The sequence below is a fragment of the Tachypleus tridentatus genome, chromosome 8, assembly GCF_004210375.1.
Source record: "Tachypleus tridentatus isolate NWPU-2018 chromosome 8, ASM421037v1, whole genome shotgun sequence".
Lineage (NCBI taxonomy): Eukaryota > Metazoa > Arthropoda > Merostomata > Xiphosura > Limulidae > Tachypleus > Tachypleus tridentatus.
In genome coordinates, this window is record NC_134832.1 from 60,828,687 (window position 1) to 60,853,372 (window position 24,686).

Consider the following 24,686-nt stretch of genomic DNA (forward strand, 5'->3'; position numbering starts at 1 on the left):
AAAACCAAATCAAACAAAATTGCTGTATTAAATCTGAGCTGATTAAGAAAAAATTAGTAAATTTAAGGAATGATAAGACTCCTGGGCCAGGTATTTTCCTAAGGATTTTGAAAGAAATTAAAAATTGTGTATCCTACAATTTTTTTTCAGTCTTTGAATTGTGGTTAGGTACAAAAGAAGTTAGCTAATGTAACTCTTTTGAAAGGAAGTTATAAAAAATTATTCCAATCATTATAGACTCATTAGTCTTGCATCAGTTGTGAAAAAGGTTCTGGAAGATCATATGAAACATGATTAGCTAATGTAACTCTTTTGAAAGGAAGTTATAAAAAATTATTCCAATCATTATAGACTCATTAGTCTTGCATCAGTTGTGAAAAAGGTTCTGGAAGATCATATGAAACATGATTCCAAAAATCAGTTAACAAAATTTAGAATTTTACTGGATAGTCAACATGGTTTAACTGAGGTAAAATCTCACTTTACAAATCTTTTGACATTCTTTGTATAGGTTTCTGCTTAGATCGATGAAGTTAAGAAAGTAAATTTGGTGTATCTGGATTTTCTAAAAACATTCAGCAAGGTTCCATGTAAAAGTCTCTAAACAATTTCTCTAAAGCTGTAGGGGAATAAGTTATCATATTGGATAAAAAATGACAGGATGGAAGAAAGCAGAGGGTTGTTATAAATGGATTTCAAACTGAATTAATGTCATAAGTAGGATACCTTATGACTTAGACCAGTGGTTCCCAACCAAAGGGTGAGAGATAACATTTGTTTTGGCCACCTTCACCTTTATTGTTAAATAAATAATTACTGTGAGGAGTGCGATAACATATTAAAATTTTTTAGGGGTGCAGGCCATAAAAAAGGTTGGGAACCACTGGCTTAGACTTATGACCTTTGCTCTTTTTTGTTTTACATCAATGATACAGATGAAGGAATAGCCAATAAATTATTTAAATTTGCAGATGATATTAAGGACTTAGATGTTAGCTGTGAAGAGAATGCTCCTAGTTTACAAAAGGATTTAGATCACTTATTGAGTTAGATAAATAAATGGCATATGAGATTTAATTACAATAAATGCAAGATAATGCAGGTGGGTTATAATTTGAATTATAAGTATAATATTGAAAGGAATAACATTAACAGTGTGATGAAAGAAAAATCTCGATGTAGTAGTCTATCAGTCTCTAAACCATCCAAGCAGTTTACTGTTGCTAGTGGTCGGGAATATAGATTTAAGGTTGTATCTACAAAAACACTGAACACACATCTAAAGAGAGTTACAATTTCATTGTATACACCACATTTAGAATATTGTATTCAATCTTGGACTCCTTACTTTAGGAAAAACATTGAATTATTGAAAAGTGTTCAGAAAAGGATACCTGGAATGAAAGGGTTGTCATACGAAAGGTTGAAATCTCTCAAACTGATTACACTTAAAAAATAACGAGAGATATGACTGAAATGTTTTTAGTACTTAACAGTAAGAATAGTTTGACTAGAAGACACAAATATCAATTTTTGCAGGACAGGAGCCACCTTCAGCTAAGGGAATTTTATTTTTCTAACACAGTGGTTGAACTTTAAAATAAGTTGCCTTCAGATGCGGAAGAGTAGATTTTAATTTATAATAAAACTTGGTGAGTACATAAATGATAAGGGCTGGCTTTAAGATTTTTAAAAATTTATTTATTAATAGTTCAGTTCAGAGGATGGAACAGCTGAGATGGACCAACAGGTCCCATATTGTCCCTTAATGCTATAGCTGAATAAAAGAATTTTGCCACAGTAATGAGTAAGACACTCAAACCACCAAGTCAGTGCTCTGTTATTAAAAGCAAAGTTAACAGAATTATAGTGTATTTATAAACATACTGATAAGTCAAAAAATCACAAGTCATCTTTCTGTATAAACCACTAATTAAGACTCATTTTTTAAATTTTGTACATATACATTTTTGTTCTTACCTAAAAATAGTTGTGACATGCTCAATTTGAACAGCTAGTGACATAGGGCTAAAGAACTGTGTTGTTATGCCTATCAATGTTTTAAGATAACTTGACAGGCAGAAAATGAGATTTTACGATTCAGTGGGTCCTCTGATTTAGAAGTAATGGAACCCATTTCTGAAGAACCAGCAAACTGGTGATACAATATTATTAGTCAGGTTTTACACTATTTGAAATCACTTAAATGTACTGATTCTAAATGGACAACTACAATGAAAACAAGAATGGAAAAACCTTATAGAATAGTTAATATCTCTTACTTGCTACACAACAAAGAGGTGATTTTTATTGAAACTTGCAAGATCTAAAGGGTCAGTAAAATAAAGACCTCTGGTTTCTTTAAGCTAAATTTAAAAAAAAAGGACAAGACAAGCACAAGATTTAAAAAAAGATAAATTCAGTTGAAACAGTTTTTTTTAACAAGGTGATTGCCTTGTGGAATTAGCTGCTACCGTGTTTCTCCGAAAATAAGACAGGGCTTATATTAATTTTCACTCCAAAATATGACACTAGGGCTTATTTTTGGGGGATGTCTTATTTTGATATATTAAAAAAATGAAGTTACAAAGTAAAACTATTAAACTAACCATTTAAAATAAACTATTAAACTAACTGATTAATACTTAAACAAACTAATTAACTAACTATTAAACTAATTAATAAATTAATTTTTTTTATTTCTTTCCTCTTCCTGCCACTCTTAACTAGGGCTTATATTAAAACTATCCCCAAAAATCACACTAGGTCTTATTTTATGGGTAGGTCTTATTACTGGAGAAACACGGTATCAGTGGTAATAGAAAACATCACTTTTTAAAATAAAAATTAGAAGGGAAATCAATGGGTTCCTAAAAAATAAAAAATGGGTTGAAATTTATAATTCATGTCAAGGATGGATGTAAAAAGTAGCCTTAAATTTTGAAAAACTAAATGGATTCATGTTTTCTATAGTTTATGCTATAGCAAAATTACACCCAGCAATTTAACAGGATTAAGATTTTTTAATAGATTTACTAGTGTGAAAGAAAAAATGCAGCTACAGTGTGACAAATCCTGAGAATACATAACTAGTTAAACTCACTGAATTTTCAGATACTATTATTATGCATTATAATGTACTAAAGTCCTCAGATGGCAAACAAATGTCTAACCATGATCTACAAAAGTATCATCTTTCATCCAAATTTGTTTCAAGTAATCTTTTTATCTATTTAGACCTAAAGGTATAGGAAAGACATCTGTATCTTATTAAACTGATGTATGATATAATTTAAATTTCATTTAGGGGATGGCTGGTGTGACTTTACATTACTATTATTAGATATTACACATAATTGTGAGATATACTGACTTCAATACAATTTTTTAACTTATTTTATATATATATCTATGGTTAAATTTTTAAACAGTTAGTATTATAGGCATGCATGACTATTGTGTATACAGTCAAATGAAAGCAATCACACAACTGTCACTCAAGATATTTCACTTTGACTATATACATACCCATTTCAGAATTTTGTATATCATCAGTTGTAAATAGGCGAGACACAATGTATGCAACAAACTACACTCTTTTAATAAAGATTAGTCTACTTTATAATTATTCCAGATTAAAAATAAAATGTAAACAGATTTTTGGTTTAAGTATTTTGATCCACTTTTTAAACTTTATAAAAACATTTTATTTTCTTCTATGAAAGTTCATAAAAGCTGAACTACACTCACACCATTAACTTTAAGTACCTGGATTTTGAGCTGTCGGTTCTTTTAGGTTAATACTATTATTAATAACAGTAACACTTATACCAAATGAAAAAATAAACGTTTAAGTTTAAAAATCAGATACATAACCTGAATTTTAGGAAAGAAAAGCAGATGAAAGTAAAATACAAGTTTAGTTTTCAAAATTCCATGAATGATGTCTAAGTTCTACATTCCGACCAACAAGTAGTTAGTACTGATAATAGAATTATTACATGCTATTGTAATGCCTAAAATTGCTCTTTTTCAAAGTTTTAATGCCATACTTACACGGGTTTCATACCGGAATATAAACTGTCATACAATAAAAAAATATTCACCTGAATTTTAAAATACAATAAAACTACCTTTAAAGTTAAAGTTTAATCTAAATTGCTTAAACTGCCTCGGGGACCTCGTAACAATACCAGAAAGTTGTTCAAATTTCCCGATAATATTAACCCGGCCAATCATTTATGTCGTATGTAGCGTCCTCTGTTTCAAACCTCAAACGTTAAACACTTCCTATAAAATAAATATATATATAAAGCATTAATTTTTGTTGAAAATATTTTGGATTTTCCATAAAGGTTGATATACATAGCTTTAAGTTTTTAATAAATTTTTGTATAATGCTGACAATTAACGATGATCAGTTTTCTTTTGATAATTTATTGTCGCTTAACGAGTGAATCAAATAAAGTTCCTAAATATTAATATATCATCTTGCCTTCTTCGGTGACTCATGATCACAATTAAACTTGAATGCTCACAATGTTAAAATTCATTTGTCACAGCTGTGCAGTTTTGTGTTTAAAGTACCAACCAACAAACAAAATACCTATTTGTGTGTGGAATTGTTATTGAACAAAAGGTTTCTTGAAGGGTGAATTGTGTCAAATTTGAAATGTTATTTTTGTTATGCTATTTTTACCTCTGTTTCGAAATACGTTATTATTTTCGGTGTTCAACATGACAATAATAAATAATTTTAAATGCATTATATTTCAATCGACACGTATTGTAAAATAAAGCATTCCATCAGGTTTGTTTATTGTTATTTTCTTAAGCACAATACTACATAATGGGTTATCTATACTGTAGCCGCCATGGATACCAAAACTCGGTATTTGGCATAATAAGCTTTTATATTTATCACTGAGCTACTGGAAAACTTCCACCAGGCCTAACTAAAAGTTTGTTGGTAAATAGTTAGATTGGCCTATATACAAAATTTATAAATATAAAATAAGTAACACAAACAGAAAATATATATATATATATATATTGTTTGTTTGTTTGTTTTTTTGGAATTTCGCACAAAGCTACCCGAGGGCTATCTGTGCTAGCCGTCCCTAATTTAGCAGTGTAAGACTAGAGGGAAGGCAGCTAGTCATCACCACCCACCGCCAACTCTTGGGCTACTCTTTTACCAACGAATAGTGGGATTGACCGTCACATTATAACGCTCCCACGGCTGAAGGGGAGAGCATGTTTGGCGCGAAGGGGATGCGAACCCGCGACTCTCAGATTACGAGTCGCACGACTTAACATGCTTGGCCATGCCAGGCCACATATATGTTGGTAAAAGTTAGAAAAAATATCTCTACTATTCAGATAATTAAAGAAAAAACGCTTTTTTTATTGCAGCCAGCGTTTTACCATTGGCGTTATTTTACCATCAAGGTTACTAGTACAAGAACTGTTTATACAGCGTTTCAGATAATCCTTTGTCACTCATTGAACGGCTCAAATGACAAGTTCTGGTATTATACGAAAAGCATCTAGTAATGACATGTGGAAGACAAATGATAGATTTATAATATTATTTTTGTTGCCTGTGATTTGGAATCCCAATACATAAATTAATAGAAATTCAATTTCAGCTTTCAGAATACTCCAAGGTTTGAAATACTTTAGACCTGTTGATGTATATATAATTGGCTTGATACACGTTTATTATTTGATAATTTTTTAATCTTAAACATTATGATACTAGAAAGAAAGTTCTAATTTTTTCGTTTGGATAAAAGTGGATAAGACATTTTGCGACTTGGCTGTTTTCTTGAAAGAGATGATAATTTTGAAAGAAATCCAAATTTTGTGGCAACAACTTCATATAAAAGTGACAGGTTGATCGACCCCAACAAAAAATATTTCATTTCTTAATGTATCCTTGAATGATAACATAGATTCCTCTGCATCTCCATCATCATGGCGACGATTGTGCTTTTGAACTGAATTATATTCATTATTGGCCCGCCGTGGTCAGGTGGTTAAGGCACTAGACTCGTAATCTGAGAGTCTCGGGTTCAAAGCCCCGTCACAACAAACATGCTCGCCTTTACGCCTTGAGGGCGTTATAATGTGGCGGTCAATCCCACTATTCGTTGGTAAAAGAGTAGCACAAAAAATAGCGGTGGATGGTGATGACTAGCTGCCTTCCCCTTTGTCTTACACTGCAAAATTAGGGACGGCTAGCGCAGATAGCTCTCGTGTAGCTTTGCGCGAAATTCAAAACAAACCAAACCAATATTTATTATAACCACATAGTCCAGCACCCCAGTCTTCGAATTTGTGATACCAAATTATCTGAGGTAGTAAAATTGGTAAAATAAATAATAATGATATAATAAAACCTTTTCATGAGGTACAGTAGTAAGTTGCTCGTGCGTAGTATACTTCAAGAGTATAACATGAGCTACACGTACGCTAGTGATTTATGACTTATAATGTCCCCCAGTAGTAGTTATATATGATTCAAAGGACAGTAAAAATAAAATTTAAGTATGAATAGATGTATACCGTTACGAGTTCACGTTACGAGGTGATGGACTAGTAAAAGACTACAAACAGCATATAATATTTACTAAATGTCTGTTAAATTTTGTAACGACACACATACTGTATTAAAAGCTTTGTTGTTTAAACGTTGTCCTAGTACAAAATGGTTACGTGCTAGGTCCCTGGGACCGAGCATGTATTGAGAGATTTAGCACAGTAACTTCATCTGGTTTATATTTTTTATCGTTTCTATATGGGACTCCACCATACCATGGGACCTTGACGGTCACGTAAATTGTCCAAGCCTTAATCCGTCACTGCAGAAAGAAGGCAGGTAGTTAGTATCATCCTTTCATCCATCATCCAAGCTAAAGGATTTATAGTTACTCTTAAAACGCACTCACAGATTATTGAATGGGAAACATTTTATAGTATCACACGGATTCTAACACGGTTCGCCAGTTTTGAAGTATAGAATTTTACTATAAGGTCAAAAAATATTATGCTTTCATTTAAGGAGAAAAAAGGATAAAGTTAGTCAAAAACACCTAAAAAAACGAATATATTAGTAAAAATACTACGGTTACTAATCAGTCTGTTATTTTTTTTACCAAAACTAAACTAACATTTAGACTGTAGAATGTGTAATACAATAAGAAACTCCATTCAAGATTCCAGGCTCTTAGCAAATATATGTATACCAATTAACTCTAACAATCAAGTACATAATAAAATAATCATAAAAGTATTAAACGCCTGTAAGATAAAATAATAAATTGAAACATTGATTACATTCAGAAATCACTGTAACTAAAAACTACGAGTTATACAGTTTAACAGTTAAACAAGTAAACGATATTATTTAGGTTAAGCCAGTGTGTTAAGTTAATATATCTGAAACCGTTGGAGCACTTCTCGACAAATATCAAAAGGACAAATCCACAATAACTGCACATTCGTTCAGGAAACAAGGAGATTGATTTTGATCAAGTAATTGTGCATAGTCTTCCTAGTTTGCATAAAGCAATGAAAATGAACCATGTTAGTAATAACGAAAATAATTTTTATTATTGAGCAATCAAAAATTAAAACGCACCATATATACTTTCTCACACAAAAAGACAGTCTCTATTACGAAATTTTACGCAGTCCAATAACTTTCTTATTCTCTGGATAGAGTTCCGTCAAATATAAATACGATAATCTTAAAAGCGAGTCTTTACTCTGTTACCTCCTAGCTAAAAAAACAAAAACAAGCTGCACCTGAATTCAACAGGTAAACTTGCTTTCTTTGTCCTCTCAACAATATTACCTCTTGATCTTTATTCTCTCACAGTATTAGTCAGCTTTTACATTCAGTCAACGTTATAATTCGTTTAAAAGAGTTTATTACAGTGCCAGTCCTTTTTAACTAGGATGTCATATATTAATGTTCTATCTTCTCGGGCAGAAGAGAAATCAACTGTTACAGAGAACAAAGACACGAAGCCACTATAACATGGTAATCCTAATGGCTTTCTGAGCCGCATGTTGCCCCAATTAATAGAAGAAAAATAAATTACTAAATAAAAATTTTAATATATATATATATTATTAATTAAAAATATTCAAATATATGATATCCCTTTATATCACACTTTTCCACCCAAACCGATCACACTGTTTGGTTTAGGAAACCTACATAATAAGTGCTGCTGACTAATTGGATACCTTATTTATGTCTGGTAAGCAATACTACGTTAATTAAAAACCATTTTTCTGATTATGATGTTTGAATGTTAAATCTCCCATAATATGTTAAAAGGTTGAATACATAAAAACATATTTTCTTAATAATATTTTATATCCTTGATTTTAATCCATAGTTCGTCACTATTTTCTTTAGCTTTGTTTTTCAAATTTCGTCAAGAAAATAAAAATAAAATAATATTGTAAAGATTATTTGTCTTATTATTATAAAGTTAATTTTTTATTTCATCATTTTTCTGCTTATATATACTATAGTAAATATCTATAATAGCTTAGGCTTAAGCTTTAATCAAATTGACTTTGAGATACAACTTCAGCAACTGGATATTAGATGTTACAAAATTTTGGTTAATTGAAAATGATACTTAACATTATGTTACTAAGATTAACTCAGTATGTTTGTTACATAATTGGTTATCTAGGCTATTGGTTATCCACTACAGTGATTTTAGATTATACTTGTAAATCAATAAACCGGTAAGGAATGTTACTTTAGGCTTAGGTACAAGCTTACGCCAACATGCTTAGTACGACTTGGCTTATGTTTTCTTATTTTGTAACTAGAAACAAACAAACTCTAAATTAATTTTCGATAAATACTATAGTATTGACACTAAGAATAATTAATTTAAAAAGTTAAGATGTAAACATTTTTGCTACCAGAAAAGTAAACTTAGCAATAAGTATTCACCTAAGTTTCCCTGGAATTTTGGAAACGTATCTTGATAGTTAAAGCAGGCCTACTTAACGTTAAATTTACGAGAAAAAGATTTATTCAAATACATAATCAAGCATAGGAAAGTCTTGCAGAATAAGTTTAGGTTATGTTAAGATAATAAATATTATAACACCATGTTTAACCTACCGAATTTCAACTTTAGTGCTTGACCAATCACACTGACACTTTGGGCTCCAGTATTCTATCGGGAGGAATCTTTTTCTTTGATCTCTGGAAGACTTGTGTGTTGCTGTTATCCATGGACTAATGTTTGATAAAGCTTCTAACGGGTGTAAGCTTGTAACGATTTTCTTTGACATTGTTCAAACTATTTTACTAAGTTTTAGTCCTCATCATAACCCACTCTTCTAGTTCAAAAAACTTAAAATTGTCCTCCTTAAAAATAGTCAACCAACGTTTCTAGAAAACTAACGGATGATTTGAAATTGAAATAAAAAAGACGTTTTATTGTTGCACGAAGAATTTTAGTGAAACATTGCTACGTGCGTACTACGTGATCTTTTGTTTCCTAACACATATGTACTAGTTAACATTGCATCTCTATTAGGTAAAACCGTGATTATTATTTTAATGAAGAAGATTTAATACAATTAAAAGTATCGAGATTCTTCGTAATATATTGTGGATTTGCTTATTGGGTTTCTTTTGCTTCCCGAATAATGTAGTTGACTTGAAATAGCTTGTGCGATTATGTTCCAAATCCTTGATACTGAACCGAGCTTACCCTGATACTACAGTCGAGAAGTGATTAGCAGCCTTGATCTCTACTTTTTTAGCTTATCTTAAAGATGCAGTTCCCTCTTATTTACTTTGGTAATTTGTAAACAAAATCGCCCTCCGCTAGTGTAGCGGTAAGTCTACGGATTTGCAACGCTAAAATCAGGGGGTTCGATTCCCCTTGGTGGATTCAGCAGATAGTCTAATGTGGCTTTGCTATAAGAAAACACTGTAAACAAAATTATAAACAAAGATAATAAATAAAATAAAAACAATGGTTGCATAATGAATATGACGTTTATGGTAAACTATGCATATCTAGGCTTAATTTCCCAAGTTTTTCTATTATTAAATATAAATTTCTATAGCACAATAAAATCTAAAATAAAATAATAATAATAATAATATATATATATATGAGTGGCCATGACACCCTCCCTCTGGTGATTTTAAACTTTGGTGAGTTCTGTTCGAAACGTTGAAAACATTATAAAGGTTTACTATTTATAATTTGTTTTTAGTATATGTTTTTCCTCAGTCGATTGTAATGTTTTATATGCTAATTACTCTTTGATATCTGCAACTCGAACTAGCAAACAAGAAGCTGTTTTTAGTGTCCTTGGTTTAAAATTAAAACACTTCTGTAATAAAGTTAGTTAATCTAAGTCCAGCGAAGTTGAAGAAGACTGAAATAAAGTTACCGAAATTAAGCAAGTAATATATCTTACATGCGACACCTGTCGAGACTTCATTGTGATGATTTTGAAATTTTTTCAACAAACGTTTCGGTTTCTATGCCCAAGATAATATTAAAAGAGTAGGTAAAAATGCTATATAAGTGTTAATATGACAAACAAATACTGTAACAAAAATTAAGAATAACATCTATCTTAACCCAATTAGGCGTAAACTGCCCTGAAAGACTAGCTCAGAGTTAATATTTATAAATAATAATAAGTTATATATTTATGCGTATAAAAAACGAAATTCGAAGTATATATAAACACATATACTATTTCAAATCTCTTGACATATCAAGCACCTTGATTTCTTGGCCCCAATAGTCTGCGCTATCTTGGATTTATGTTTTGTGTGTTTTGTGCAGTTTCTAGATTGCCGAGATCTTACAAAGATTTTTTATTTTCAAATCTACGACGTTCATTTAATATATATTATAATAGTTAAATTCAAAATATCAAACACTTTTTTTGTGGCAATGATCACTTCAAATTTACTTCAAAAAAGAAATTCGAACCTCAACAAATATCTAAATTTCCAAAAATCTCTTGCAAACTGTGCGAGTGCTCAGCTTAGTAGTATGCATCATCTACTATCCAAAAATCGTTTATTACATTGTTATTTATTTCAGCGCACCTTCAATCGAAAGAGTTCTGTCATGCTTGATTAATACTGTAAGTCTGAAGTTACACTGATAGTCATACATGTGCAAAATAGCTAAATTTACTTTTTAGCTGATCTTGTTCTGGTCATTTCAATAGTTTATCAGGCCATCTAATAAGTCTAAATGAATTATTTTAGCACTTCCTTGACCATGAAATATTATTTGTTAGGGGTCTAAACGTAGGCCTTGTTGCTTCGCCTATTAAAAAATGAAAAATCATCTACTCATAGGCATGCAGCGGTAATACCGATAGAATAGCATATATATACATACAAACGAGAACCGAGGCTTAGGCATAGAATGGCAGATCATCTCAGAAATGTGGTTTGTAGTGACGAAAGGTAATGGTATACAATGCAGTCAGCAGATCTCTTTCTCAGTTTAAGTTTTTGTTTTCTACCTATATGTTACCTAGTTCATATTTATATTGCATAATTTTTATGTTAAATATATGTATTTGCTGAGAAAACACAGGTAATAGAACAAGAAATTTTCATTTCAGCCTTAAATTTGAGTAAGTAATAATAACAAATATGTAATTTTTATCATTAAAAATTATATTAATTTTACTTAAATACACATATATAATATAACATTGTTTTACCTGGTCAAACCTTTACTTAGTATTTCAAGGGACTGTTTAGAGCCCCCTAGCTGCACAGTGATATGTTTGCGGACTTACAACGTTAGAAACTGAGTTTCGATACTCGTGGTGAGCAGATCACAGGTAGACCATTGTGTAACTATGTGTTAATCATCAAAGTCTGGTTGCAAAATAAGAATATCTCATGAGCCACTAACTAGGAAAATATGTAAAACCAAGGTAATTAATCTATGAAAATAATATATTTTATTCACATAATATGAAATATATGAATGATTTTTACAAGACAAAACATTTGAGCAACAAGAAAACCTTTCTGAAGGTCTATCTACATAACGAACCCCATATAACTTTATACAACTTCCATAATTATCGTAAAAAACAACTGTTATTTTAAAAATATGTTCTCCAGTTTTCATTTACATGGAATAAAGGATTAATGTAAATTTATCCTGAATATATGATATTTTCTACTGCATAAAACTATAATTTCAACAATACATTACGTTATTTAAATGTAGCGAACGTCGATCTACTACGTATTCGAAGGAAACATGGAGACTAGATCCATTTAAGGCACTTTCAACTATACGACTAAATTATTTTTCCATTATATTTACCAAATATCTATACACCTATCTAATAATCTTATAATGCCTTATCATATTTCTTTTCTGTTTCTTTAGACATATTTACAAAAACAAATATTGATAAAGTTAAATATTTTTGTTTCGCTATGGATAATTTTAGATATTTATACAAAAAAACTAATTCATGCTGAAATTAATATGAAACAAGAAAAAACGGAACAATGTCATATTGCATAAATTGAAACACCAAAAAGTTTATTAATCTCGGTAATTACGAAAGAGATTAGAATTAATATTTGGTAATTAATTTAATTCATGTGTTATAACTTTTTCGCGTTCTCTTATTTAATATACTGATATAATTAGATGTCTAATTCTAGTACAAGTTAGAATATAACATGATGAAAAATGAATCACACATTGTAACATACCCGTTTTCAATATTTTTGTTTACAATAATATAGCGATTTTCCGTTGTAATCATAGAGAAGAAGTTATGTGAAAGCCGTATAAAACAAAATTACAATCTTTCTGTCGCTCTCTCTTTTTCTCTCTCTCTCTATATATATAAAGACATAGCTTGTAACATTTACATATGCCAAATCTATCTTTGATCGCATTTCATTTTTCATTGTTATTTTTTATATAGACGTTTTGTTTATTAGCTATCTAATTTAAACAATAATTCTCATTTTTTTTCAAGACTTGTAAGCCCTACTATTTAATTAACTTATACTTTCTGTCCAGCGTTATTTATAGTTCGAATATTTTATAATTGTACGTAATATCTCGCTGAAACTCTTCTATCTGGTTTCGAACATTATTCCAAAAAATCTCCTTTTTTCCAGTTTTACGTTGGATTTGTTCTCAAGAACCAATATATGTTCAACTAGCGACATTACCTTTAATAATGTAATTTGATGAGCATGAACAAGGTACTTTATAGTACTGTTATGTATCTTGAATATCGTTTTCATTGGATTGCTGGACATTTATATTAAAAATATTTTCTTTGCTGTGCTGCCCTCTATCCATTCCTCTGGGAACTTCTACTCCTGACTTTATTGCAGAACCAATAATAATTCGAGAATGTTGTGTTGTATACAAACTGGCCGCAGGACGGCGCTGTGTGTTTTGAAATACTACTTGATATAATTGTGTATATTTTTCATGTAACTGATTTCGATCAGTTAATAGACGTTCTCTTTCGGATTGCAAATGCATTTTATCCGTCTGCAGTATTTCCAGCTCCTTCTGAAGTCCAACGATCTGATCAAGTTTTCTTTTCCGACAGTTTTGTGCTGCCACCTACATTTCCAAAAAATAACAGAAATTACCATCTGTTTTATAATTTGTAAATTATGTGAAAATATTTAACAAATCGGGTCGATACTGATAAAGAACACAACGGTATGTCTGCGTGCTTAAAATGCTAGAAACAGGGTTTCGACACCCGTGGTGGGCAGAGCACAGACAGCTCGTTGTATAGCTTTGTACTTAACTGCAACCAAACCAAACATGGTAAAGAATGTTATGGTTGGTATAGAATAAGTTGCAGAGTGAAAACTGGGAAATCACTGTGATAAAAAAATAAACTAATTAGCATATGAAGAAAGAAACCTGGGATTTCACATTGGTTTTAAAAAAAAAAGTTTAAAGAAACGTGCATAGCACAGTCTGATAAAATACTGATAAAAATAACACGCGTAATATAAAGTAACTTGCAGAGCGCAAACTAAGAAGCTATACAAAATATCACAGTGGCATAATTGGTATAAAGTAGACTGCAGAGCGCAAGCTGAGAAACCATAATGAAAAAAGTGCCATAGTTAGTGTAAAGGAGTACGCGGTATTCAAACTCAGAAACTTGGGTACAGTATGATTACTTGAGTCATTTTTAAAAGACTGTATTTTAATTGACTTATGTTTTTATACAAACTCTGTGTGTTGATACCCTAATCCGAATTTTTACGACCTAAATAATAAAATTATCTTCAAACGTCCCCCAGTGGGATAGCAGTAAGTCTACGGATCTACACCATTAAAATCAGGGGTTCGATTTCCCTCGGTGAACACAATAGACAACCTGATGTGGCTTTGATATAAATAATAAATACGCACACTTTACAAACTTACTTTCAATACAGTGTATGAGATTTTGTAGTAAACTTACAACAGGCTCTATGCTGTGGCCACCGAGGGAAATCAAACCCCTGTTTTTATTATTGTAAATTCTTAGACTTACCACTGTTCCATCGTTTGCCTTAAAAATAACATTAAATTAATTTTTCAATTAAATTCTAAGTTTTCGTTAAACATATGTGATTACAAAGAAACAAATTATAAATTCAAAGCTAATCATTCAGAATGTTTGATAATTCAGAGTTTGGTAGTTAATTATTATTAAGGATATTGTTATAGATTCACTTTGAATATTACTAAGGTAAACTAATCAAATCTTAATAATCCTCAGTTTAAGTGTCTCATGTAACAATGTTTCGATTGTTTTGTTTAGTTTTCACTGATACTTTTATTTTTCACAATTAACGTCTTGAAGTTGAAGAAGACAATAGTTTCTGTCTTTAGTAGATGCTTTTGCCCACTTCACTAACCATAGTCTCCAATTAAGCTTACTGCAAAAGAACATTTTTTTTCTTATTGTGCGTGACAAAACAGTTAGTGCGTTCGAACTGTGAATCCGAGGATTCCTGGTTCGAGTTTTGCTACTGCATAACCGGTCTCTGCGCTTTGAAACCGTAGTGCGCTATAAAAGTGAAGGTCAAAGCCCGCAATTTGGTCGGACAAAAGTAGTTCAACATTGTGAGTGGGTGCAACCGAGTTATTTTGATCTGTTTCGGCAATAGTGGACATTTACCCTCTTCACCAATCATCAAAGGGACCTCAAATTCTAGAGGGAAAAAATAATTTGGTTTGGTTATCGTTAAGTTCAAAGCTACACAATGGGTTACATGTGCTCTGCCAACCGCGGGTATTGAAATTTAACTTTTAGCGTCATAAGACTGCATCCACATATCGTGGTAATAATTTACTGATTATATTCTAAGTTGGTCGTCATTTATGTGTTTTGTTTCCTGTCGCTTTCAACTGTTCACTATCTATTGTTTCTTGTTATTAAGTAGAAAACTGGAAGATTATTTATGACGAACTAAAACAGGATGATCACCTTGTTCTTTCCTCGTCTCCGGATGTCGCGTATTAAAGATAACTGGGCTTCGGTCAGCTCATACTTCGAAAGTTTTTCATTGAATTCGTCGATGGGTAAGTTGATGATGTCATCGATACTAATGGGAAGGTTTAACGCCTTGGCTCTTTTTTCATCCCTACTGGTCGCTTCATCTTGTTTGTTTTCGTTAATGTTACGAGGGCTGTTTTTCTGGAATGAATTGTTGTTCTCTACTTGAAGATGGTAGTAACTGCTACGATGAAATGGATCGACATAAACGGCGTTGTTGGTCGCACTAGCCAGAGAACTTCCACAATAATTTTGGTTAGCCACCGTTGGAAAATTGTCCAGATTTTGATATGCAAATGCATTTGGCAAGTAGTTGTTTCCCTGGTCTGGTAGGCTAAAATAATGCGATTCAAGCACAGGTTGAGTTAATTGTCCAGTTTCAACGAAATCTTCTTGTCCTGCCTGGAATAATGTTCACTTTTGTTAATATATTATTGGTTGAATATGAAAATTTTCCACAATTGGTTAGCGTTAAATGAAAGTTGATTAAGGAACAATAAAAGTACAACCAATGTCATCTTTATTTTTTGCATATAAGGATATCAAACCTAAATAGACATTCATCGTGTATGTTACGCAATAAGCTCTACTTATATTTTTCAATTCATTTGAAAATCTTTACAAAACAAAGACAACAACTAATCTTTTACTTTAACACTCTCCAAAGAACTACGGCAATTATGAAAATATTACTTGCGTATACATAACGCTAGGTAAATTTCTTGATTAAAAAAACAAAACCATTAGACAATAAACAAGTAAATGGACCAAACAAAACCTTCTCATACGTAAATTTCCACAAAACGAAAAAAGAAAGACACGTGTATCGTTTAAGAAATATTATGTGGACTTTTTTTACTTTTATGAAAAGGGTGAATTTCAACAATTCATTGCGACAAAACCAAAGAAGTTTGACTTAAGAATTTAAGTTAATCATATATTTTATTCATTTTTTATATCAGCTATAATAATTAAATTCAATAAAAGCTTTAAAGAGCACACACTGTGAAAGAGGACACTTAATAATCCTTAGATTATCATAAGATATCACTAGTTTATCCTATAAACCTACCGCGCTATGGTAGCTTAGCGGTCTTCTGCCAAACAATCTGTACTTCTTCTCTGCCACTAAGAGGTGCTGATTATTCGAATATTGCAAGGGGACAGGACATTCTTGTACTTCTGACACTAGATGGCGAGAATGATTATTAGCGTCAACTACAAAGCTTGAAGTGTCTTGTTCTCCATGATGGGATGAAGCTTCAGAACAGGTGTCAATCCACTCCTGCACAAGTTGCAGTAAAAATCTTTAAGTTATGTCCCCTTTTATAAATACCGACAATTAAATGTTGTTTTTAAACAAATACATGAAAAACTTATGAAACATGAATTAAAACACTATTTTTAATACAAAAAACCTGACTTTTTTTTCTTTTCTTTGATGCGTTGGTGTCGTGCCCTAGTTAATAAATTTCAACATGGCAGAGTCTGTGTATTTAAACATAAGACACCCTATGAAACACGTGTATACTTTTGCACACAACATTACAACTTACAGCTTCGGTCAATGAGTATAATCAACATATCCACTATGAAACACGTGTATATTTTTACACACAACGTTACAACGTATTAAACACAACATTACAACTTACAGTTTTGGACAATGGCTGTAATCAACATATCCACTATGAAACACGTGTATATTTTAACACACAACATTACAACGTATTACACACAACATTACAACTTACAGTTTCGGACAATGACTGTAATCAACATATCCACTATGAAAAACATGTATATTTTTACACACAACATTACAACTTACTTATTAATCAACATAACTATGAAACACGTGTACAACTTACAGTTTCGGACAATGACTGTAATCAACATATCCACTATGAAACACGTGCATATTTCTACACACAACGTTACAACTTAGAGTTTCGGACAATGACTGTAATCAACATATCCACTATGAAACACGTGCATATTTCTACACACAACGTTACAACTTAGAGTTTCGGACAATTATTGTAATCAACATATCCACTTATTACAAACAACGTTACAACTTACAGTTTCGGACAATGACTGTACGCGATCTGGACCGAGCGAAGACACAGCTGATTCATTAATCAACTCCTCTCGTTTTTCTCCTGATCGTAATTGTAAATTAACGGATGGAAGAAACCGGTTTGAGCCTATATTGAAGAAAAAATATTTGTTTCTTTATCTTTAGAATACGATAAACTGCATTGTGTTCACATGTGTTATATGGTATTAAAACACAGATAAACTACATTGTGTTCACATGTTTTATATGGTATTAGAACACAGATAAACTACATTGTGTTCACATGTTTTATATGGTATTAAATCATAGATATGTTCATTTTATTCTCTTCTCGGGGTTCATATTTTGATTTCTCTGTTGCATATTCAGGACAAAACATTAGCAATAGACTCGATGAATTTCAAATTTACCAAAACAAAAGAACTTAAAGTTAGCAATGTATTTGATTGATTAAAGTCAATATTTCATGACGTCATTAAGCTTATTTGTCTAACTATATTTAAAGATAATACGAATATCATAAAACGTTTATTACATTGTTTTCCTGTTTTTTCTATACCTCTGATGATTATAAAATAAACTTTAATGAGTAATAAGTGTGATATTAATTAACATTAAGACTAATATTATTTTAATAGAATAATTTTTACCTGGTTTTCGAGTAAGAAATTGTATAATATCATTTAAAGCATACTTTATTTTTGTATGTTGTTTCTCACGAATTTTATCATAGGCACCAGAACTCGTTGGTAGACCAATGGATTACACCAAACATAGTCTTAGTAACACAAAAAACATGAAGTTGAAATTCAGCATTACTCGTATAATATGTATTTTCAATAACTTAAAGAGTCTGTGGCTTGATAAAAGTTTAGTTTATGTTGTATTTAATAAACAGTTCACTATACATTATAGAAGACAACACCAAATGGAGTGTACCTTCACTAGTGACGTCCATCAAATGAAGGGCATCGTCTACCAGTAATTCAGGAAGAAGATACTCCTGGTTGTTGTTCGTTAGTTGAATGGATGCCGCTGTATTGTTGGTGTCAGATTGATCTGGGGTGAGATTGGCTCCAGTGCCAGCCATCTGCAACGTTGAGGGTATTGTAGCTGATGCGTTGCTAGCATATACAAACTCCTGAAAGTCTTGGTCGTACATAATTCCCATCATTCCTTCTGGGACCGGATCTGTACTACTGGTCAAAGTGGCAAGAGAAACTGCCATCGCTGTTCCAATATTCGATCCACCCCCTTAAATAGAAAGTAATGGATACAGTTAAAATTAAAGGCAAATTACGGTATTTCAAAGTTAGTCCTTTATTTTAGGGCCCGGCATGGCCAGGTGGTTAAGGCACTAGACTCGTAATCTGAAGGTCGCAGGTTTGAATCCACGTCCCACCTTTCAGCCGTAGGAGCGTTATAATGTGACGGTCAATCCCACTATTCGTTGGTAAAAGAGTAGCCCAAGATTTGGCGGTGGGTGTTGATGACTAGCTGCTTGCCGTCTAATCTTACACTGCAAAATGAGGGACGGCTGTCGCAGATAATCCTCGTGTATCTTTGCGCGAAATTAAAAAAGAAACAAATCTTTATTTTAGTTTAATGTTGGAATAATTAGATTTAGATGAGGCCAGGTTAACACCAACGAAATGTGTTTCTAACATTATACTTGTCCGGTGTTTAGCAAGATTAAAGTTTGCCTTATATTGCTGTATTATAATTTATAAAATAAAACAATATATTTAAAAACATAACATTCCTTCCAGATCTTTTCCAAGTACTGCTGATATTTCAAATTAAAGTCCTAGATTTTCACTTAACTGTTTGTTGTTTCAATGTTTTTAAGCACAGATTTTTGTCTTCAAAGTTACGTGCTGGACAGAAAGACACGTAATTCCGAATTTCGTGTATCGTGGTACGTATATGAAAACATTGAACTATTTATAATCCGATTACTCTAATTCTATTAGGTTGAGGAATAATTCGTGAGCGTTTTTAAATAATTGCATTCAAGCATTACATGCAAGACTATACAATACTTCAATGCATGAACACATTACACCCAAAACATTTATTATGATACTTTATTTCATGTAATACCTAGGTATATAGTATGCATTGTTTTAAACGAAATTGAAAGAAATTAAATGCGAAAAGCAGATGGTGTCGAAAATGCTCGATTTTGTCCACTTGACATTCCATTTAATGAGCTGAAAATGAAAGCAAAAATTAAAGACATATGAAAATCAAACACACCATCTATTAGAGCAAAAAATTATCTACCAAATGACATGAAATATTTTGCGAAAGCGTTTCATTTATGAATATATTTTTTAACTTGAAAAAACGCTCACGTATTATTCCTCAACCCAATATATAACTTTTACTATAATTATGTAGTTCACCACGTATCTAACTACTCTATGTAGCACTTTTCAAGTGGTTCGCGCATAATAACCAATTTCTTGTGGTAGTCACATCAGAGAGATAGCCTATTTTACAGATAGTTTTATTAAGAACAACTTTTAAAAATTCATACAACGGATATAAACTTATGACAAAGGTTTAAATTTTTTCGGTTTCACATAATATATTATCTTTGAAAATCATGTCTCACGGAAGGACAGCGGTAGGTTTATGGACGTTTTACAACGCTAAAATCTGTGTTCGATTTCTCGCTGTGAACACAGTGGATAGCTTAATGTGGCTTTGCTTTAAAAACAAACTTGAAATCCAAAACTCATATATAAAAATATTTGTAAAATAAGAGTAACAAATAAAATAAATTGCCATAGAAAGTAATATATATATATAATAAACTGAAAAAAATTCATATCTAAGTGTAACACCATTTTGATTCAAAACTATTTGTTTTGATTTTTGAATTTTGCATAAAACTACTCAAGGGTTATCTGCGCTAGCTGTCCCTAATTTAGCAGTGTAATATTAGAGAGAAGGCAACCAGTCATCACCACCCACCACCAACTCTTGGGCTACTCTTTTACAAACGAATAGTGGAATTGTGCGTCACGTTATAAAGCCCCCACGGCTGAAAGGGCGAGCATGTTTGGTGCGACGTTTTTCAGAGAAACCTTGTTCGTGATATTTTTGCGGTAATGTTTTTAGTATGGCTTTCAAGTCAAAACATTGTTTGCCAGTATTTAAAAGAAAAATACAAAAAGCCACACCTTAAACTTAAAGTAACTGATTTTACTATACGAAAATACTGTAAATCTTCTTTCAGCAAACCGAACCATGAACAGAAAATTTTACAAGTTGCTCTTATTTATTGGAAACTTACGTTTGAGCATTTAGATAAAATGTTCAAGTGTACATGAACATTTGTTGAAGAATTCGTGCGAAATTATTATAACGTATCGGTAAAAATAAACAATTTATATTCGGATATCTCAATCAAAACTAAACAGTTTCAGCTGCTGATTTCTCAATAAAAGTAATCGGTTGGTGTTTCTGATTTCACAATAAAATTTTAACAACTTAGACTGATGATGTACCAGTAAAAGCCAAGCAGCTTGAATTGGTTGTTCCAGGAATGAGTTATCAATTTTCATTTTAGTTGCCACATAGGTTACGTAAAGCATTCCCAATATGTAGAAATATATGTGCATTTTTACTAATAACACTTCGTTTATTGAAAAGTCTCTAAGTAAATGTTTAGCAGTTTGGATACTGATGGTCAGCCATAACAGGTCGTTTACATTTGAAGCAGCCGTTACAAATTTCAAAAAATATGTTTTAGTTCATATTCGCCTTGTGTTTATTGTCACTGGCTCTATTCGATTAGATCGCTTCATCATTTAAAGTTCCATGTGAACAGATTTTTTTTTATTGAAGTGGGTACAAGTATTGAAAATTGAAAAAAAAAATTCACTTGTCGACGTTCGCGTATGACTATTGCTTATCTGCTTTAGCCGTACCTAATTTTGAAGATATAGAACTAGGTGGAAGGCAGCTAATAAATACCACCCGCTGCCAACTTTTGCGGAATCGACCATCATGTTATAATGTCCTTAAGCCTGAAAGGGCAAGGCTGTTTGCTGACGAGATTCGAACCTTCAGTCCACAGACTGCCAGTTGAATTTATTTTTAATATTAAGAATTAATAAACAAACAGTTTTATAGTAAAATCTGAAGATGAATTTTTTGCTTCGAATATTCTCGCAAAACTACATAATGGCTATCTCCTTCCTCTTTTTGTTTTTCCAACCGCCACTAATTGTGAACTAATACACTATAGATAAAGTAGCTAATCAACAGCATCCAATACCATCTCGTGTGTAATTCTAATCGCTTAGTGGGATTTGACTGTCGCTATTAAAATGTGCCTATGACCCCAGACTGCGAAACGCTATCTTATTTTGCTTGAGACAACGAGAGACGAACCCTGGATCCTCACACTCAGCTCTAGGTTACTTTGCATCAGGTACTATTTTTCTTTGTTTGAGATTAGGCACAAAGCTACAGAAGGGGCTATTTGTGCTCTGCTCATCACAGGTGTCGGAACCCGGTTTCTAGAGGTGTGATTGCGCAGACATACCGCTGTTCCAATGGGGATGTATTATTTCTGTTACTGGATTTTGCTTTACAAAAGTGTTCTCCCACTGCACAATTTTCACATTTTGTTGCCGTCTAGAGAGTTTATAATTATGAAACTTTCAAATGGGGCTTTATATTTGGAATCTACACAATCTATTACAAACTGAGAAAAGTTAGAAAGACACTGATATTGTACAAGTTAGATTTTCGTAGAAAATTAGGATATTGTCAATTGCATAAGTATTCAACTCCTTTGCTACAGTAACCCTGAGTCAAGTCAGGTACAAAAGATTAGTCTGAAAAGTCACAAAAGTAATGTAATGGTTTCTGTCTATGTGTAGTCAAAGTGGTTTCAGAGCAAATGCATCTATTCAAGCCACAACTCATAGTGATACAACAAACCAACTATGAAGACCAAGGAATTTTCCAAACAAGTCAGAAATAAAGCGATATAAATGTTGTTGAATTAAGCACAAAGCTACACAATGGGCTATCTGTGCCCTGCCCACCATGGGTATCGAAACCCGGTTTTTAACGTTGTAAGTCCGCAGAGAAGCACAGACCAGAAGAAGGTTACAAAATAATTTCAAAGTTTCTGATTATCCCTTTGAGTTCATTATTAGGTAATGGAATGTGTTTCATACCACCCAGTCACGACCCACATCAGGCCACTCTTCCAAACTAATCAGTCGAACAAGTAGGAAACTGGTTAAGGATGTCACTGTGAAGTCAACAGATACTTTAAAAGGCTTGCAAAGTTTCATGTCTGAGAAGGAAGTCATGGCTCATACATCAACATCTTCCCGGTTCCTACACAAAGCTAGCATGTGTGGGCAAGTGGCAATAAAAAAAAGCTACTACTGAAAAAAGATAACCTTAAAGCTGGTGTGGGGTTTGTGACAAAGCATGTAAACATTCTGGAATGATCCGCCCAAAGTCCTGACTTGAATCCAATGGAAAATTTATGGCGAGACTTGAATATTGCAGTCCATCAACGATTCCCAACGAACTTGTCAGAACAAGAGCAATTTCGGTAGGAAAAATAATAGCAAAAATTATACTATCCCATTCTGCAAAGCTGGTAGAGACCTGTCCAAAAAAAACCCAAATAATAATTGCTACTAAAGGTTCGTCCACTAAGTACTGACTTAGGGGAGTGAATAATTATGTAACGAGCTCAATTTATATATTTTATTTGCAGCTTTTGTTAACAATAAACCTGTTTCACATATTACAGCGTTAAGTTTTGTCATTAGAGGTGTGAATAAAACCAAGTTAATTAAGAAATTTGTTTACATTTTCATATTTCGTCAAAACGTGACATTATTGGTAAGGCTGAATACTTTTGCATGGTGCTGTACATGTCAGTTATATGCGTCTTGTCAGTAAAATAAAACGTTACTCTAATAGAATATACTATAATTATATATATTGAATTTCGTGTAATATTTTTATAATGTAGTTTACAAAATAAACTTGGACATATTAAAAATGTTGTGCGACAGCCCTTTTGATTTGTTTATGGCGTTTATAAATTTTTGGGAACTTTGTATAATTTACAAATAAAAGTTGTTAAACGTTAAATGGATATAACTACAAAAATATTAATAAATTAGTAATTAGGTAATTGAAATGACATGCGAAGGATTTTTATTTGTTTTCAATTTTCGCGCAAAGCTACACGAGGGCTATCTGCGCTAGTCGTCTTTAATTTAGCAGGGAAACTAATCATAACTACCCACCGCTAACTCTTGGGCTACACTTTTACCAACGGATAGTGGGATTGATCACACATTATAACGGCCCCACGGCTTAAAGGGCGAACATGTTTGGTGTGACAGGGATTCAAACCCGCGACCCTCAGACTATGAGTCAGGTGCCTTAACCACCTGGCCATGTAGGGCCTATTCCAAGCCATGAACTATCAAATATGTTTGCATTTGATTTAATTTTTAATGACATTAATACACCATGTAAACATGATAATAACCTGAACATGTAGTGAGATATCTTTGTGTTTGCAATAATAAATAAATGTGACTTAAACAGCTTTCTAATTTCATTAATTAGATGCCATAGGATATATTAATAAACCAACAATTCTCCTGCAGACTCTTTATAATCAAACTTCATTATAATTACATTTTAAATACTTTTCCTTATAAAACAAATTTTAATTATAAATAATGTAGTGTCAAACTAATTTAAATTTATAAAATCTTTAACAATATAGTATTTTACTAATACATCAAGCTTTGTTTGTATACTTCTTAAATATTTAGGATTTTTGGTTGCTTGCACGTGTATTCAAACCTGAAGGTCGTCTAAACTCTTAAACAGTTAAAACCCAGAGAACATGACGGTATCAGTTTTTGTAAACACGGTTGTCTAAACAATGCACCAAAACGTAATAGAAAAACTTACCAACACAGGAAACAGC

At 32.1% G+C, this 24,686-nt stretch overlaps 2 protein-coding genes across 3 annotated transcripts in view; both read right to left on the reverse strand.

The window, feature by feature from the left end:
• LOC143222480 (kinesin-like protein KIF23) overlaps positions 1–4,224 on the reverse strand; it is a 40,990-nt gene extending 36,766 nt beyond the window's left edge. For both annotated transcript variants that reach the window (XM_076449073.1, XM_076449072.1), the window contains exon 1: positions 4,057–4,224. In XM_076449073.1, coding sequence (XP_076305188.1) covers positions 4,057–4,067 — 11 coding nt within the window. In that variant the 5' untranslated portion in view covers positions 4,068–4,224. The remainder of the gene's footprint in view (positions 1–4,056) is intronic.
• A 7,825-nt stretch (positions 4,225–12,049) lies between these two features.
• LOC143222483 (segmentation protein cap'n'collar-like) lies at positions 12,050–24,686 on the reverse strand. The gene is made up of 6 exons (XM_076449085.1): positions 24,671–24,686; positions 18,626–18,940; positions 17,689–17,813; positions 16,676–16,888; positions 15,535–16,005; positions 12,050–13,658 (listed from the first exon to the last, which is right to left on the reverse strand). Exons 2-6 carry the CDS (start codon positions 18,912–18,914, stop codon positions 13,302–13,304), a joined length of 1,455 nt encoding a protein of 484 aa, XP_076305200.1. The 5' UTR covers positions 18,915–18,940; positions 24,671–24,686; the 3' UTR covers positions 12,050–13,301.

Coding starts and splice junctions, on each gene's coding strand:
- LOC143222483 (XM_076449085.1), bottom strand. CDS start 18,914: ATGGCAGTTTCTCTTGCCACTTTGACCAGTAGTACAGATCCGGTCCCA. Junction 16,889..17,688: donor TACAGTCATTGTCCGAAACT/GTAAGTTGTAAC, acceptor CAACTTGTGCAG/GAGTGGATTGACACCTGTTC. Junction 16,006..16,675: donor CGCTAAGCTACCATAGCGCG/GTAGGTTTATAG, acceptor ACATTATTCCAG/GCAGGACAAGAAGATTTCGT.